This window comes from Hyperolius riggenbachi, chromosome 2, assembly GCF_040937935.1.
Source record: "Hyperolius riggenbachi isolate aHypRig1 chromosome 2, aHypRig1.pri, whole genome shotgun sequence".
Taxonomy (NCBI): domain Eukaryota; kingdom Metazoa; phylum Chordata; class Amphibia; order Anura; family Hyperoliidae; genus Hyperolius; species Hyperolius riggenbachi.
This window is the reverse complement of record NC_090647.1, coordinates 223,862,312-223,879,245: the sequence shown is the minus strand read 5'-3', so window position 1 is coordinate 223,879,245 and position 16,934 is coordinate 223,862,312. Positions and strand designations below refer to the sequence as shown.

Here is a 16,934-nt window from a genome sequence, read left to right as displayed (position 1 = left end):
TCTAAAAAATGTGTGTTATCATCTCTGTTCTTAATAAAAACAAATTCACTTTAAAATCACTTAATTCTTAAGATACCCTATTATAAACTAATATCACAAACTAAGTGTGAAACACCATTATAAATAAACAAACCATCATAAACAGACCATTCAGCTCTTACAACAAATTCTGTAGCAACAAGTTGAATGACTATACCTCAAGAGCAGTAGCATCCTGCTTGTTGTAGTGATACAATAGTCCAAGGGCAAAATACCTGAAATATACAGAATATGCAATGTAACCCAGCACAACATTTTACATGCACTTAACATTACTAAATGGTTTAATAGGTAAAGGCCACTGACATTTTCCCTCCATCTTTTTGGATTCTTTGCTCACTTAACATATCGAAGAATTCTCATTGAACGTACCCTTAAACTGACAGATAAATTGTAGAACATGGAGGGCTAGATTGCCTGTTCCTGAATGTGCTGACACTGCTCATTGTCGTTGGGCTCCCCCCAATTCCCCATGCCTCTTCATTTATGATGGGATGTTCCAGCCAAAGACAGATTTTCCCCAAGCGGTACCGTCAGAAGAGAATTGCACAGACACAGTTCCAAATCGCAAGAGCACAGAGAAGGCAGCCATGTTTCACTGCGCAGGTATAGTTCCGAACTTGCGCCTGTGCAGTTCAGAATTGCTCTGCATCGCTTGGAATAACTTCCAGGTGGCTGCAGAGTTTAGAGGACTGGGCTCTGGGAATGGGGAGATCCAGATGACAATGAGCAGCGGCAAAATATTCAGGAACAGGTATTCTATGGGCTTTGTTCAATGCCTCTGTCAGTTTAGGGGTACTGAACTACATGCAGATCCTCCACTGCAGGTTACCAAAGAGCAGCGAAATAAATCCTTGATACATTTTACTACACTACCCAGAACAGTTTTGTTCTTCATTAAAAATGATGTCAACATATGAAAGATGAATGCATTTTGAAGGTCATATGATGTCCCTAAAGCCCTGATCAACTCACTTTTTGTGCTTTTTCAGCCAGGCAGCACTATCAGCTACTTCACAAGAATTGTCAGAGACCAGAAGATCCAGGAGGCTCTCATGATCTGCCTCTGCATACAGTTTCAGCAATGCTGTATCCACATCCTGCTGGTAGCCATTTGCCACCTCTGTACTGCGGATTTCACTCAGGTAAGACATAAGGAAACTTTTGCACTTGGCAACTTTCTCCTGGTCTCCTCGAGTCAGCTGGTTGAGGTCGGCATATTCATGTAGGGGAGGATGAGCTCGGATGAATCCAGAGGATGACGGCAGCAGAAGAGGGTAGAGAGAGATGAGCTCCCGGATATCTAGGTGACTTGTTCTGCAAATACATCAGACATCACACACAGGCCACATTGTATGGTAAAAAGCTCAGTAAGGCCTAGCTCACATTACAAAACGCAACCAAAAAGAGTGTTTCTTAAAGGCATGTGCATTTTTTACACATTCCTTTAACCACCTTAGCGGTATGGACGAGCTCACGGCTTGCCGCCGATCCGCGCCGCCAAAGAGAGCTCCAGACCCTCAGTGCAGCCTGGCCAATCACCGCCACGCTGCGCTATGGGGTGGATCGGGACTCCCCCTGACATCATGACGTCGAGTCCGAAGGTTAAAAAAAACCCACCCGCGGCCGAATGCCGCAAAAAAATAGAACGCCAGAGTGGTTAAGAAAAATTGCTCTAAATATGGTACAAGCAGCACGTTTTTGATTTTCTCAAAATAGAAACGCTGCAGTGAGAACACCCTTAAAGGGTGACACTGCTCTAGCGCTTTGCCAATCTCAATTGCTCACAGTGTGAACCAACCCTACCAGTGCTCAAAATTCTTACAAAGCCTACATTAACAAATGGCAATAAAGCAGAAGGTTGTACACACAGGAAAAAAATATATACAGATTGAGAAAAAACATGCTTATAATTGTAGTTGGCATCCAGTGTTTTACTGACCTTTCTTGGGGTGGGTGGGGTAATGTAATAACTTTGAAGAAGGAGTAAGGATTGGACCCTAGTGAGTTGCTCCCTGATCAAGTACATATCAAGCATTTACTACATCCTATGGTATATGATGGCCATTATTCTAGATGATTTGCATTGACAACCTTGAGAACCTTCCAATCTAGATCCCTATGCACTACTGTAAATGGGATTTACGTCAGTGTTTGTGCTTGTTACGTAATCCTAGAAAGGCATTAACTAGAGGCCTGTACACATATGCAGCCTAAGTCACCCAAAGTTATTGATTGAGATAGTTTCAGGTGCTTTTTCCAAGGGTATACAGGTGACCCACAGATATAATAAGCTCAAGCTCAGATTTACATCACAGTAGCCTATAGGCACACGCTTTGGCACCCTAGACTTTGCCCTCCATGAACCTACAAACCCCCACCAAACTGCATCGCAAGTGTGCTGGCTGGCCCAGCTGTCACTTTTCGCTTACTTCCTTTGCCTGTTATAGGTAGCTACATGTGCCCTTTAGTATTAGATAGCCAGAGGTACCCTCAGTATTAAGTAGCTAGAGGTGCCCCTCTGACTGAAGGGAGATCTCGTCAGTGGAATGCCAAGACCTGGGTGAGTAACTTCTCATTTACACACTGCTCAGGATTCCGCAAAGGGAAGGAAGGAGGGAGCTACACAAGGAGCAGAGTGAGCCGCCTCTCCATCATCAGGCTGCCTTATGGTAAATCCGGCCCTGATTGAGCTCTATCTCCGAGTGCCTACACAGGTAAAGGAAAATTATACTTTAACCTCTTCTAGGTTTCTAAATACCCAGCACTGTTCACATTTGCACAGGTATTAAATTGTGAAGCAAGTCTACCTTAGTACGGACATTTTCTCACCTTAAAACAATGTTTCCCAATGCAGCCTTGAAATGCCAACAAAATGTTATGCTTTATTCACTACTTAAGCCTTTTGGACGTAGCTGCTGCATCCAAAAGGCTGCCCCTGCTGCCGCCCGCCGCTGCGGTCGACTGTATGCGCTCCTGAGCACATTCTCGTTGCCGCCTGTTACCCCGGAGATCAATGAATGGGAGCGCAGTTCCCATTCATCGATCGTAGTCCACGTTAGAATAATGGTTGGCTTCTATGCGAAGCCACGATCGTTCTAAGTTAAACATCTGCTGTTCACTTCCTGTAAGCATAAATAGTACGCTTACAGGACACCTAGAAAAATGTACTGAGGCCATCTTGTGGCCAAATAGTAAAATTAATCCTACATACCTTTTTTTTTTATAAACATACCCACACTTACATTTATAATTAACTACGTACTTCCCACACTCTCCCAACAATACCCAAATAAAACTTTTAATAAAAAAAAATGAAATTAAAAAAAAATTACAATAAACAAATAGTTACCTTAAGGGTCTGAACTTTTTTTTAAGATGCATATCAAGAGGGTATATTACTATTATTTTTTTAAATTATTAGCTTGTAAATAGTGATAGACGCAAAACTGAAAAAATGCACCTTTATTTCCAAATAAAATATTGCGTCATACATTGTGATAGGGAAATAATTGAAATAGTGTAATAACCAGGACAAATGGGAAAATAAAATACGTGGGCTTTAATTATGGTAGCATTTATTATTTAAAAACTATAATTGCCGAAAAACTGAGAATGATTTTTTACAATTTTCTTCTTAATTAGAAAAAAATAATTCTTAGCAAAATGTACCACCCAAAGAAAGCCTAAATGGTGGCGGAAAAAACAAGATATAAATCATTTTGTTGTGATAAGTAGTGATAAAGTTATTGGCAAATGAATGGGAGGTGAAAGTTGCTCGGATGCAAAAGGTTAAAAAACCACTGAGGGCTGAAGTGGTTAAAATCCACACATGTAGTTAAACACTCCTGTTATGACACCAAGAGCTTCACTTGTACTCATGCTACATTACATGGCAAACATGCAATGTGGATGTCAGGTAACATTTTGAGAAACTTGCAAACAGACTCCTAAAGTATTTTAGTGTTAGGTGCACGCCAGAAGCCTGCGTAGCTAAACTGCACTGACATAAAAGTTCTATACTATTGAACCAGCACACTGAAAACAGTCACTGGCTTGGAGGGGGAGGGGGGGGGGGGAGAGAGAGATTGTAATGACCCAGAGGGAAAAAAAGTATTAGCATTATAAAAGTACCACAGCAATCAACACAGCACAAAACATTGCAATGCATATAAAAGGTTTGTTTAAGAACATCTGTCATACAAGGTTTACTTTAATGAGTCGATAGACAATTATTTCCAATGTATATCAATATTACGTTTTGCCAAAGTTTGCAAGTGACTGTGGGTACAGCACTTATTAGCTCACAAGTGTGACATAAAAATGCACACCTTAAAAATAAAAACTACAGCATTTAAAAGGCAATTCTTGTTTTTAGAAAACACTGCATTGGGGGTTGGCGACCTCTGCTAGTTTACGTTAGTATTATTCACTTGCAGGAGTGTATCACTGTGAGAGCTAGATTAATATCAATATGTACTATATATAGTAATGTGGTAAATGGAGTTTTCCTCGAAAAGGACTGCTGACATACAAGGGAGCTGCAGCTGCTCTAATACCTCCACCATCCATAGCTGCAAATGTCATGCAATGCAAATACTTATAACTATGTCAAACAACCAGTGATACATGGCTACTAGCAGTGCATGAGCAGGGGTCTACTCGTTCTCAGCACAGGGTGAAGCCGAAACATGTCTCAGGTCCAGTGCACACCAAAAACCGCTAGCACATCCGCAAAACGCTAGAGATTTTTGAAGCAGATTTCAGAGCGATTCTAGGCATGTTTAGAGAGGTTTTCTAAACATGCCTAGCGTTTTTGGAGCATTTTTGTGTAGCAGATTTCATATATTGTTACAGTAAAGCTGTTACTGAACAGCTTCTGTAACAAAAACGCCTGGAAAACCTGATCTAGTGTTTTTCAGAGCGGTTTGAGCTTTTCCTATACTTTACATTGAGGCAGAAACGCATCTGCAAACCGCAAAAATGTTGCAGGAGCCACGTTTGCGGTTTGCAGATCCATTCAGATACATTAGCCAAGCGTTTTCACAGGCGGCAGCGGTTTTGAAAACGCTACCAAAAACGATTGGTGTGCACCAGCCCTCACTCTGCTCCTGCACAAACTCCAGGCCTGCACTGATTACTATTCCCCCTGAGTTGTAGCAACTCCAAGGGACACATCATTCGGGCACCAGCTAGTGCTGGTTGCTGAATTTCTCCTCTTTTTTTACATATTTGTGCAGCGCCTGGAGATTTGTGCACCCCGGTGCCCAATTCAGGCATGCAGTGCTATGCTTAAATCAGCTGGTTCACATGAGCAGTCCCTACTGCCTATTAGAGCTAAAACAGACTGCATTTCCATTGTGAATGCCAGCCATCCACCAATAAAAGATCACTGCCATTCATTTGCTGCACATGCAGCCGAGTGGAGCCACTCACAAGGGCAGTTTGGGTCAACAATTGTTTTGTAAATCAAAATAGTGTCATTTAAAGTCAGTAAGTAATTGGGCATCACCGCCACATATTGCTGCTCACACGTGGGAGACAGTGGCTGACAGTGGAATCCACAGTTGTCTTTGTGGACTTGCACTTAGCATATATACACACAGACACAAAACGCAAAAGCCAGACTCATGTATGATTATCTATGTGCACATTCTCCTTGCTACACAGGAAGATGGATGTGTAGAACTGGTACCCAGTGTTGGTCAAACCAGGAACCAAAAATTAGAGGAAGAGAAATTATCCCAGTAGAGGGAAGCCTCTGGATAATCTAGATGCTTCCCCCAATCCCCCTCAAGCTTGCTGTTCCGGCACTGGCACCCTGTGAACCTATTCGACAAGGGCTTGTGGATTAGGTTTGTGCTGCCGCATCCCCATGCCTGTGCAGTAGAACAGAGCCTCTTGTGCACATATTTTCCCTCCATGCACAAGTGGCCCCATGCTACTGCAAAGGCCAGTCAGTGTGCCTGCACTGTGCAGCAGTGCTGATTCATGGCCAGGAGCACAGTAGAGAAGATGAAAAGGTTCTTGGCCAGCAGCTGTGGGGTCAGAGGATCAAAGAAGCCTCTGGAGGATCTGGGACATCTCTCTACCAAGGTAAGTATCTAACTTTTTTGTCCATTAAACTCACAGGTTTGATTTGACAGTATATTGGCTGCTAGTTAATACAGGTTTCTAATCACCAAAAATATAAACTGGAATTTTATTAAATAAAAACAGATTTCTCTGTGGATGTATGCACGCAACTACACTCACAGAAGCACTGTCACTAACCGGTTAGCAGCCCTTACTATGGTCCAGTATGACCCAGGCAAGAGCTAAAAATACATGGCACCAAATAGGCCTTTATAATAAATCTAGCTCAGGTTTACATCTGTTGTTCAAAAATCACCAGAATGGAAATAAGGAATTAACATACTGACCATAAGCTGTATAGATTTTAAATTATTTACCTGAATGATTCTTTTGCTTCTAAAAACTGAAGCTGAGCAAACTGTATAAATCCAGCCTGTTGCAGGATTCTTCTGTACATAACCTGGAAAACAAGGCATGTCAGTGGCTCACATACTGAAAACTAGCATCACTGCAGGTCTCTCCATGGCAAAGCAAGAAGTTATACAGACTGCATGGAGAGGCACTTCTCAATCTACACCAAGATTGTATTCCAAGAGGGGCTCCTGGAAATCACATCAATAGAATATCACATTAATGAAACAATGGTTTCTCATTAAAAGTCAAAGTAATTATTTTAGTTGCAACTATCAATACAAAGACGATGCTATCAATATCAATATATGCCTGGAGTACATCACCGGCCACCTGGACAGCCTGGACTCATATTCCAGGATGCTCCTCCTGGACTTTAGTTCGGCTTTTAACACCATCTGTCCTCGTATACTGCATGACAACCTAGTGGAACTCGGTGTCCACCCCTCCCTCCGCTGCTGGATCACGGACTTACTTACAGACAGGTCTCAAGTCGTTAAGCTGGGCGACATCTTGTCCAGGCCAAGAATTACCAACACGGGAGCGCCTCAGGGGTGTGTCCTGTCACCTTTCCTGTTCTTGCTCTATACCAACAACTGTACCTCCGAGGTCAACTCTGTTAAGGTCATCACATTTGCCGACGATACCACCACTGTTGGCCTCCTAAGTAAGGGCAATGAGCAGGTTTACCGAGGCGAGGTGGACAGAATCCATCACTGGTGCAGAGCGAACAAACTGGTGCTCAATACCACCAAAACTGTGAAGATGGTTATTGACTTCAGAAGGCAGCGCTCCACCCCCCGCCCGATTCTTATCGATGGGACTGAAGTTGAAATCGTTCCCAGCGTCTGACTCCTGGGTACAACTATATCTGATGACCTGAGCTGCTATAGCTGACTGTCTACTTTAAGAACTGGCTTCCCCAGCCCAATTAAACCTCTTGTTTGATTTACTAAATGAAAAATTGTTTACACTGAAGATGTCCTTGTCTTTAGCAGCAAAGACAATTATTGTTAGATGGATAGGAGTAGACCCACTATGTTACTGCAATGGAGATGTTTGGGAAATTTGACAGTATATTCTATAATAATTTTTTGAACCGGGCTGCCAAAATATTATTCAAGATGGTGAGGGAATTATGGATAAACTGGACACAGATGCTGGATAGCAATGTTGATGATGACCCCAAGTACATATAACAGGTTTTCATAGGTAACAGAATTACTTGTCCATCATGTATCTTACTAAACATCTTTAAACCACCAAATAACTGTACCAGCATTTCTGTCTATGCTGTACTATACAATATACCATTATGTAATGTATATATACACCATTCTGTAATGTAAATGTGCTCTATTAGTGATATATAGATTACAGAAGCGTGTAAATAGCACCGATCGTTTTTTGTTGGTTGTAGGTGGGCACACCATGGATGAGTGTTCGGGTGCTTGATATTGTGACATAGGCAATAGGTCACTGTGCATTCCGTAGTCCAATATATCAGTACACCGAATTCATGGAAAAGCACACTCTTTATTGAGCTAACAGTTTCCACATGTCAACAGCCGACAATTGTTTCGTGGACCTTCCAAGTTCCCCCTTTATCAAGGCGTGTGGTTACCAACCACGGTAACCAAGCACCTTGAAAAAGGGGGACCCTGCAAGGCCCACGAAACAATTGTCGGCTGTTGACATGTGGAAACTGTTGGCTCAATAAACTGCGTGCTTTTCCATGAACTCGGTGTGCTGATATATTGGACTACTGTAAATAGCACCACTCATGGGGTAGAGAAAAGTATAACAACCTTTAATCAATATCAACATAGTTATATCACAATTCAAAATAATTCACCAATAAGATTTACATTAACAAATTCCCATAAAATGCACCGCTGCAATCAATTGTCACCAATCAGTAGAATACTGGACTATTAAATGATACGAGTCAATGAGGGTTCAACAAGTGAACTCTGTCTTGACAAGAACCTGGGTTCTGTATATAAAAGTACATGTGCAATATCAAATACACAATTCAGTGCTCAATGCAAAATATATAGTGCAAAAAGGTGTTTTAAATTAACAAGTGCAAAAATAATTCTGCAAAATAAGCAACAATGCACCTGTGCAATGTGAAACAAACCAAAGTGAATGGAGCAGCCTAGCAGTAATGGTGCACAGTGAGTAATAGGTAAGAATACCGGAAACAGTAAATTCGGGCGCCTGAGGCTAGTGGACAAATCGGGCGCCGCCATTCACTCCTATAATAAATATCGTTTAATGGGCGCCTGATAGGAAAAAAGGGCGCCGGAGAAAACTAACGTTTTAAAAGCGGCGCCCGGAGACTTAATGTTTTATTACTGTTTCTCATGATTACACATTATTTAATGATTTATACATTTTTAAATATTATTTTTAAACGAAAAACAGTACAATATTTTTTTCCAAACATTATTTTTAAACGAAAAAACCAACAGGGGGGTCTTAGGTTTAGGCACCAACAGGGGGGTCTTAGGTTTAGGCACCAACAGGGGGTTTTAGGTTTAGGCACCAACAGGGGGTTTTAGGTTTAGGCACCAACAGGGGGGTCTTAGGTTTAGGCACCAACAGGGGGGTCTTAGGTTTAGGCACCAACAGGGGGGTCTTAGGTTTAGGCACCAACAGGGGGGTCTTAGGTTTAGGCACTAACATGGGGGTCTTAGGTTTAGGCACCAACAGGGGGGTCTTAGGTTTAGGCACTAACAGGGGGGTCTAGGGGTTAGGGGTAGGTACAGAGAGGGTTACTTAGTAATTCTTTTTTTAAACGTTATTATACGTTTCAGTATTTAAACGAAAGATTAACGTTTTTACAATTGCCGATTTAATGCACATTATTTAATGATTTATAACTTTAAAAAACATTAATTTTAAACGAAATACAGTACAATACAATTTTAAACGTTATCCCTGCTTATCGTTAAAAACCCGGCGCCCTTTTTTCCCAGCGCCCCTTTTTAACGTACGCAAGAATACCACCCAAATTTTAATTTGTGAAGTAAGCCCAGGAGAGGTACAAGGAGCAGTGCAGTTGATACTCCAACAGCCCCACTAGTTCCGTGGAATACAATCCGCTTTTCAAGAGGAGATAGTGACTGTACATGCGCTCTATAATGGCTGTTTGGAAAAATGTCAACATTTCTGTGATATCTTTATTGCTTCCCTTGTGCCTTTCAGATTAAAAGGACAACTGCAGTGAGGAGAATATGGAGGCTGCCATTTTTTTTTCTTTTTAAACAATACCAGTTGCCTAGCAGCCCTGCTGATCTATATGGCTGAAGTAGTGTCTGAATCACACCAGAAACAATCATGCAGCTAATCTAGTCAGATCTGACAATAATGTCAGATGCACCTGATCTGCTGCATGCTTGTTCAGGGGCTATTGCTGGGTACACACTATGAGATTTTCTGGTCGATTTACTGTCAGATCGATTATTTCCAACATGTTCGATTTGCTTTCCGATCGTTTTCCGAGCATTTTCCGATCGGTATTAAAGTGCACGGAAATCGATCGGAAAATGCTCAGAAATCGATCGAAAAGCAAATCGGACATGATGGAAATAATCGATCTGACAGTAAATCAACCAGAAAATCTCATAGTGTGTACCCAGCATATGGCTAAAAGGATTAGAAACAGTATCAGCAGGACAGCCAGGAAACTGATCTTGCTTAAAAGGAAATAAATATGGCAGCCTCCATACACCACTCGCTACAGCTGTCCTTTAAGATTATGGACACTTCCTGTACTGGTTATAGGGTAACACAGTTAGGGGAGACCTTTTTTTTAGTTTGCAGCCTATCCATCAATGCTGCGTTGCATTGTACATAACTCTTCCAAATTCTGACAAATTATTCCTTGTGGGTTCACCAAGATGAGAAGAAAATGAAGAGCACACCTGAAATTTCTCCTTTGGAATAATGCGACGTGCTCCTTTAGCAAGCACAAGTGCTTCTTCTACCCTCTGGTTTGACAGTAGATCTTGAATCTGTTTTTCCAAGGGCAGTGGAATTAAAATGAATAGTCCATTAGCCGTTGCTACAACCACTCTCCCTGTGAAACATAAAGCCAATTAGCATCTGTCATATAAAATATGGAAGCTAGTATTGCAAGAATTCTAATTCCATGATTGCAGAAAGCACAAAGTATACAATAGATAGATAGATGCACATATAAAATCTTTCAGTTTACCTAAAATCAAACCAGGTACCGATGTTTGAACCAACAATAAGGATGAGTTCATACACAAGTTAAGATTCTCAAAATGCCTATCTCACTCCAACAAAATAAAGTGTGAAGTGAAACAGATAAATGTCATTTCAGATTATGTTACAGAACGTAACACAACAGAAGGCTTGGTACAAAAGTCTGCAGTCAGGAGCTGAAGCGGGAAACGACAGGGCATAGAATGTCTGAAGACATTGTGCAGGTCAGGTTTGTGCACTGAGGAAATGCAAAGGACAAACAGTACACGCTGAAAACTGACATGTGAACGAGGCAATAGGTTAGCTTAGGTCCAATCTCTATTTCCATCTGTAGGTCCTCTGGAGAATGGTCTGACAGTAGATCTCCTGGGAGCCGAGTCAAAAGGCAGAGGGTATGCTTACTCCATTTGTACATATTTTTAGATCAAAAGTAAGTCTATCACATAATTCTTAAAAATGACTAACCAACCAACACATGCTGTCTGATGTAAATGCCCTCCTTTCCCTCTCGATGGTTGCTCATCTGACTCTTTTCAGAGCTCCAGCAGTCAGTAAGTTGTCCTAACAGCACAGTTTACTGACAGGTTTGCTTTAAAGCAGTGTTCCCAAACCCTGTCCTCGAGGCCCACCAACGGTGCATGTTTTGTGGAAATCCACAGAGGTAATTAGTTATTCAGCTCTGCTGAGACACTAATTACCCCACCTGTGCATGTTTGTGGTTTTCTGCAAAACATGCACTGTTAGTGGACCCTGAGGACATGGCTGGGGAACACGGCTTTAAAGAGAAACTCCAACCTAGAATTGAACTTTCTCCCAATCAGTAGCTGATACCCCATTTTACATGAGAAAGACAATGATTTTCACAAACAGACCATCAGGGGGCGCTGTGTGACTGATTTTGTGCTGAAACCCCTCCCACAAGAGGCTCTGAATACCGCGGTACTGCTGGCAAACTGCCACAATGTAACAATGTTCAGAGACAGGAAATAGCTGTTATTAGCTGTCTGTAACAGACAGAGCAGCTAGAGATAGCTAAATAACCTGCCCACAGTAACAATGTCACCATGTAATACATGTCAGAATGTGAATCTGGGAGAGGAAAGATTTTACAATGAGCAAACACTGACTAAATCATTTATACATAATTATGGTAAAAAATGAAGCACTTTTTTAACTACATTATTTTCACTGGAGTTCCTCTTAAAGCCACATGGACAGGTCAACAGCTGCAAGCACAACTGAACAATTCTCGAATTTAGAAACTTACAATTCTAAAAGCAGTACTTATAATTTTACACTAATTGGCTTGATTGCTTTGAGAATCTTCCTGATCTAGGTTAGACTATAGAGGATTTTGTTCCCATCCAGATCACATTCTATTTTTTAAACTGTTGAAACAAAAAATATTTGTCTAGTTTTATCTTTACCGCTTTCCCTGCAGTGTCAGCATTTGCGGTTTCCTTCCATTAAACAGGTCAAAATATGCTTGTGAGCTAGAAAACTGCATGCCTGAATGGCATGTGCTCACATACAGGAATAGCTCAATTGTTTAAAGGACAACTGTAGTGAGAAGAATATAAAGGCTGCCATATTTATTTCCTTTTAAACAATACTAGTTGCCTGGCTGCCCACGTGATCTATGTGTCTGCAGGAGTGTCTGAATCACACCAGAAACAAGCATGTAGATACCGGTAATATTGTCAGATCTGACAATGTCAGAAACACCTTATCTGCTGCATGCTTGTTCAGGGTCTGTGGCTACAAGTATTAGCGGCAGAGCATCAGCAGGACAGCCAGGCAACTAGTATTGCTTAAAATGAAATAAATATGGCAGCCTTCATATCCCTCTTGCTTCAGTTGTCCTTTAAAGGGAACCGGAAGCGAGAGGCATATGGAGGCTGCCATCTTGATTTCCCTTTTAATATTAGTTGCCAGGCTGTCCAACTGAGCCATAGACCCTGAACAAGCATGCAGCAGATCAGGTGTTTCTGACATTATATTCAGATCTGACAGGATTAGCTGAACGATGGTTCCTGGTTTTAGTCACACACTACTGCAGCCAAAATAGATCTGCAGGGCTGCCAGGCAACTGGTATTGTTTCAAAGGAAATGCATATGGCAGCCACCATATCCCTCTTTCTTCTGGTGTGCTTTAAGACCTCAGTTGCAAGGTTACTTTCCATTTAGCAGACTAAGGTCTTATAATTGCTCACCACCAACTTCCAGTGTTGCCAACTCATCCCTTTAAATACGGATAGAGGAAGTTTAGGCACTTATGTGTGAGAAGCCCCAGAACCTGTATAACTTAGATGTGTCTGTATTTAAAGGGATGAGTTGGCAACCCTGCCAACTTCTGATGAACTAAAAGTCCTGCTTCCTTGTGTAGGCAGATGGTTTATGGTTCTGTCTATGTAGGGTGTCACATGGTCATGCCCAGTTGACCCAACCACCAGCTGAATTCAGGCAGGGGAGGAAGCAAGCTGTGCTGCATTGACAAGCACATTTGGCTATCTAAAATTGATATTGTGTTAGCACTTTGGTTTTATATGCCAAAAACATACGGATAAGTTAATTGGCTTCCCCTAAAAAAATTGGCCCTAGACTACAGTACTTACACTACATAATATAGACATATGGCAATGGTAGGGATTAGATTGTGAGCTCCTTTGAGGGACAGTTAGTGACAAGAGATATATATATATATATATATATATATATATATATATATATATATATATATACACACTGTACAGGGCTGCGTAATATGTCGGCGCTATATAAATACTAAATAATAATAATAATAATACCACCATGTATAGTACAGTGTTCTCCCCAGGCTCTTTTAGCCGGGTGCTCCACCCGGCTAGTTTTGGTGAGCACCCGGCTGTTATCAGTTCACCTCCACCTATGCTGTAAGCAGAGTTGCACACAGAAGTACTGGCCCTGCATTATCTCATATTACCCCACCCGGCTACTTTTTCATGCCACCCGGCTACTTTTTCATGCCACCCGCCTGGAAAAAATTTCTGGGGAGAACACTGTAGTACCTCATAATCCTAATGCTATGAGAATTTGCCTTGTCTGCTCAGTTTTGGGGTTAGTTGGGCTATAAACCTCCAATCCTGATGAGAGAATCTCCTTTTCAAGTTAACAAATTTTTATATAACTACACTTCTCCCCTTGTTAATGGTTCACATAAATATACAATGCCATGCAAGTCTTGTGAAAAATACTGTAAACCAGCTTTGTTTTAACAATCAGTGCCATTGATAGTCAAGAACTCCCTACAAAGTGCAGTAAACAAAAAATAACAATTTAAACAATTTGTTTACATGACGTCACTTTAAGCGTAACATGTACACTTAGAGGGACGTAGGGGGGGGACAAGGCAAGAGGCAGAAAGAGCGAGGCTTAATAGCGAAGCCGTCGCTTTTTCTGCCAGGGAAAGAGATCAATGATCGGGCACCATGTCCCGATTCACTGATTCCCTGGCTAACCGACCGCAGCCCGGGAGCACGCGTGCACGTGATCGGCTGCGGGAGCGCACATGCAGCCTTTTGGACGTATATTATTCGCTCAAAAGGCCAAAGTATGCAAACCTGCTGTACTTTATGCCCACAGACTGCGTCAGCTACTATAAATCTGCATCCAACTAAATTGCTACTCTTGAAATGGAAATCCTGTTCCTTGCCTGGATTGTGGTGTGCTATAGAGTTGATTTATGCTTCAACAAAACCAACACTGTTTCTATTCTGACAGCTGCTGGATGTAGATTAATTTAAGTACAACCAATTATCTGCAGATCTTTCAACTGGATTTACTGTGCAGATCTGCCATTTAATGGCAGCTGTCTTAGTTGGTACATCACCTGCTTATTGTACTGTATATACACTGTCTATAGTGCATCTGGTGTGAACCATCTATCTTGTGTGTGAATTAAATGTTGATGGTCTACCATTAGTGATTACAGGTAGTCCCCGGTTAAAGAACGAGATAGGACTGTAGATTTGTTCTCAACTTGAATCCGTTCTTAAAGAGAACCCGAGGTGGGTTCTAAGAATGCTAACAGCACACAGAGGCTGGGTCTGCATATACTGCCCAGACTCTATTGCTATCCTGATCCCCCCTAAATCACCCAACCATGCAATCGACACACAGCGTGTCGCAGCCGGCTGTTTACTTCTGTAAGTGTCAGTCTCGCTGCTCCCCCGCCTTCTCCATAGCTTCGGTCCCCGCCTGCGTCCCTTCCCTCCCCGCTGATTGAAGGGAAGGAACGTGGGAGAGCAACAGAAGCTGGGCAGTATATGCAGACCCAGCCTCTGTGTGCTGTTAGCATTCTTAGAACCCACCTCGGGTTTTCTTTAACTCGGGACGTTTAAAATCGCTTCTTCAAACTTCCCCCACAGAAATGACATCATCGTGACGGGATCGGGCCGTTCGTATTGGCGGGTTGTTCGTAAGTCGGGCGTCTGTAAACCAGGGACTACCTGTATTATCATTACCCTCTGCAGCATTGCTACTATTAGTCCAGTGTTTTGTTGCATTTTTCTTACACTGTACCCTATGCAGCTGGCACATACATATGGATCTTCCTGCAACCTATTTGCATATTCTGCCCTGCAGGTGGTTGGAATATGGTTGATGGGAGTCTGATATCAATTTTACTGCTGTTTTAAAGGCCTTATGTTAACTGCTTGCTATACCAATACATAAAGTTTGCTTTATTTACTTTTTGCCCCTGACATTGGTCTACAATCTTAATGATATACTCTGTACTCCAGTTGTTTTTGTGATTTATGCTGTCCACCTTTTTTTATGGTTATCTGCAGGGAGACATTTTTTGTCTTTGTTTCTTCATTTTCACTCACTTTACAATATAGTGGTTCTATAACTTTAAAAAATGTATTAAGAACCGAGGAAGGTGTAGAAAGCACAAAGTCAGAATGGTCTCATTCATCTAATCTGACACCAGGTACCTGGTGTTCCTAAACTACGTAAACACCTTGGATTTTTATAAAATTAAATAGATACTTTTAATAACATGAAAGCAATTCCGAGCCACCATAATCCTCTAGAGATAAAACATACTACCTGATTTGAGGGGCTAGCTGGATCAGGTAGAGTCCCTTACCGTCACTCCTGCATTGTTATATCTTTTAGTTTCATTTTTTTTTTAATTGCCGGGACCACAACCCTGCAGACTTAGCTCTGTGCTTCTTTTCCGAGAGCACAGAGAGCAGGGAAATGGTGAAGGAGAGGCGGTGAGGGGGCAGAGAGAGGAAGGAAGGGATCATTGCTGGAGTGGGCGTTCTGCAGAAGTGTTTTTCCTGCAACAGACACCCCTTAGGGCCTGTACACACTGCTGCATTTGCGCTGTGTTTTTAAAATCGCATGCGGTTTTTTTCAATCGTAAGCTCTTCTAAAATATCATGAAAATCGTGATAACCTGACTGCTGCGCTTTTTAAGTGCTGTGTTTGAAAAAATGCAATGCATGCGATTTTCCTTGTGTTTTTAGGTAAAAAAAAAAAAAAAAGATCTATCTATATATATATCTGTCTATCTATATCTATCAGGAGATGCAATCATATTGCAAAAGCACAAAAACCGCAGTCGCATCGCACTGCGTTTGCGATTTTCAGTGTCTACAGGCCCTTACCCCCTTAGGCTGCTGACAAGCTGATGGGGGGGGGGGGTCTGCAGAGAGGGGGGTGGGGGAGCAGGGAGCAGCACCAAGGGGACACAAAGGCATGTCATTAAGAAGTGAACATACCTCCCGTGTTCCATTTTAACAATTCAGATGTGCTTCGGGTACACTTTAAACTATGAGAAGCCTTTTGGAACACTAATAAAATTTTTTCAGCCTTTTTTCAGCCGCATGATGACAAATATAAAATATTTAACACGTATTGGAGAAACCCCTCCCTTCCTTTCATATTGCCGGGACAGAATCAGGCAAACTGGTGGAGTAAATGGTGTCTGGCAATGGAGGAATTGCTAATGGCTGCCACCTGTATAACCCTAGTTATGAAAAGAGAAGGGTGAAAAGCATGCACTGCAACGCTCCTAGGCTTGCAGGAGTGTTTATTTATCTTTGTATGTGTCAGAGTGGTGCAGCTAAATATTTTTCATTAAAAAAAAAAAGTTTGGTTTGAGTCCGCTTTAAAGAGAC

The 16,934-nt window shown here is 41.8% G+C and overlaps 1 protein-coding gene across 2 annotated transcripts in view; it reads right to left on the bottom strand.

Moving 5' to 3' along the window:
- The window catches only part of TGFBRAP1 (transforming growth factor beta receptor associated protein 1), a 68,355-nt gene that overhangs the window by 24,053 nt on the left and 27,368 nt on the right, over positions 1-16,934 (bottom strand). For both annotated transcript variants that reach the window (XM_068268235.1, XM_068268234.1), the window contains exons 4-7: positions 10,458-10,612; positions 6,492-6,574; positions 1,015-1,356; positions 197-254 (exon numbers count right to left, since the gene is read on the bottom strand). In XM_068268235.1, the coding sequence (XP_068124336.1) occupies positions 197-254; positions 1,015-1,356; positions 6,492-6,574; positions 10,458-10,612 (638 nt within the window). The remainder of the gene's footprint in view (positions 1-196; positions 255-1,014; positions 1,357-6,491; positions 6,575-10,457; positions 10,613-16,934) is intronic.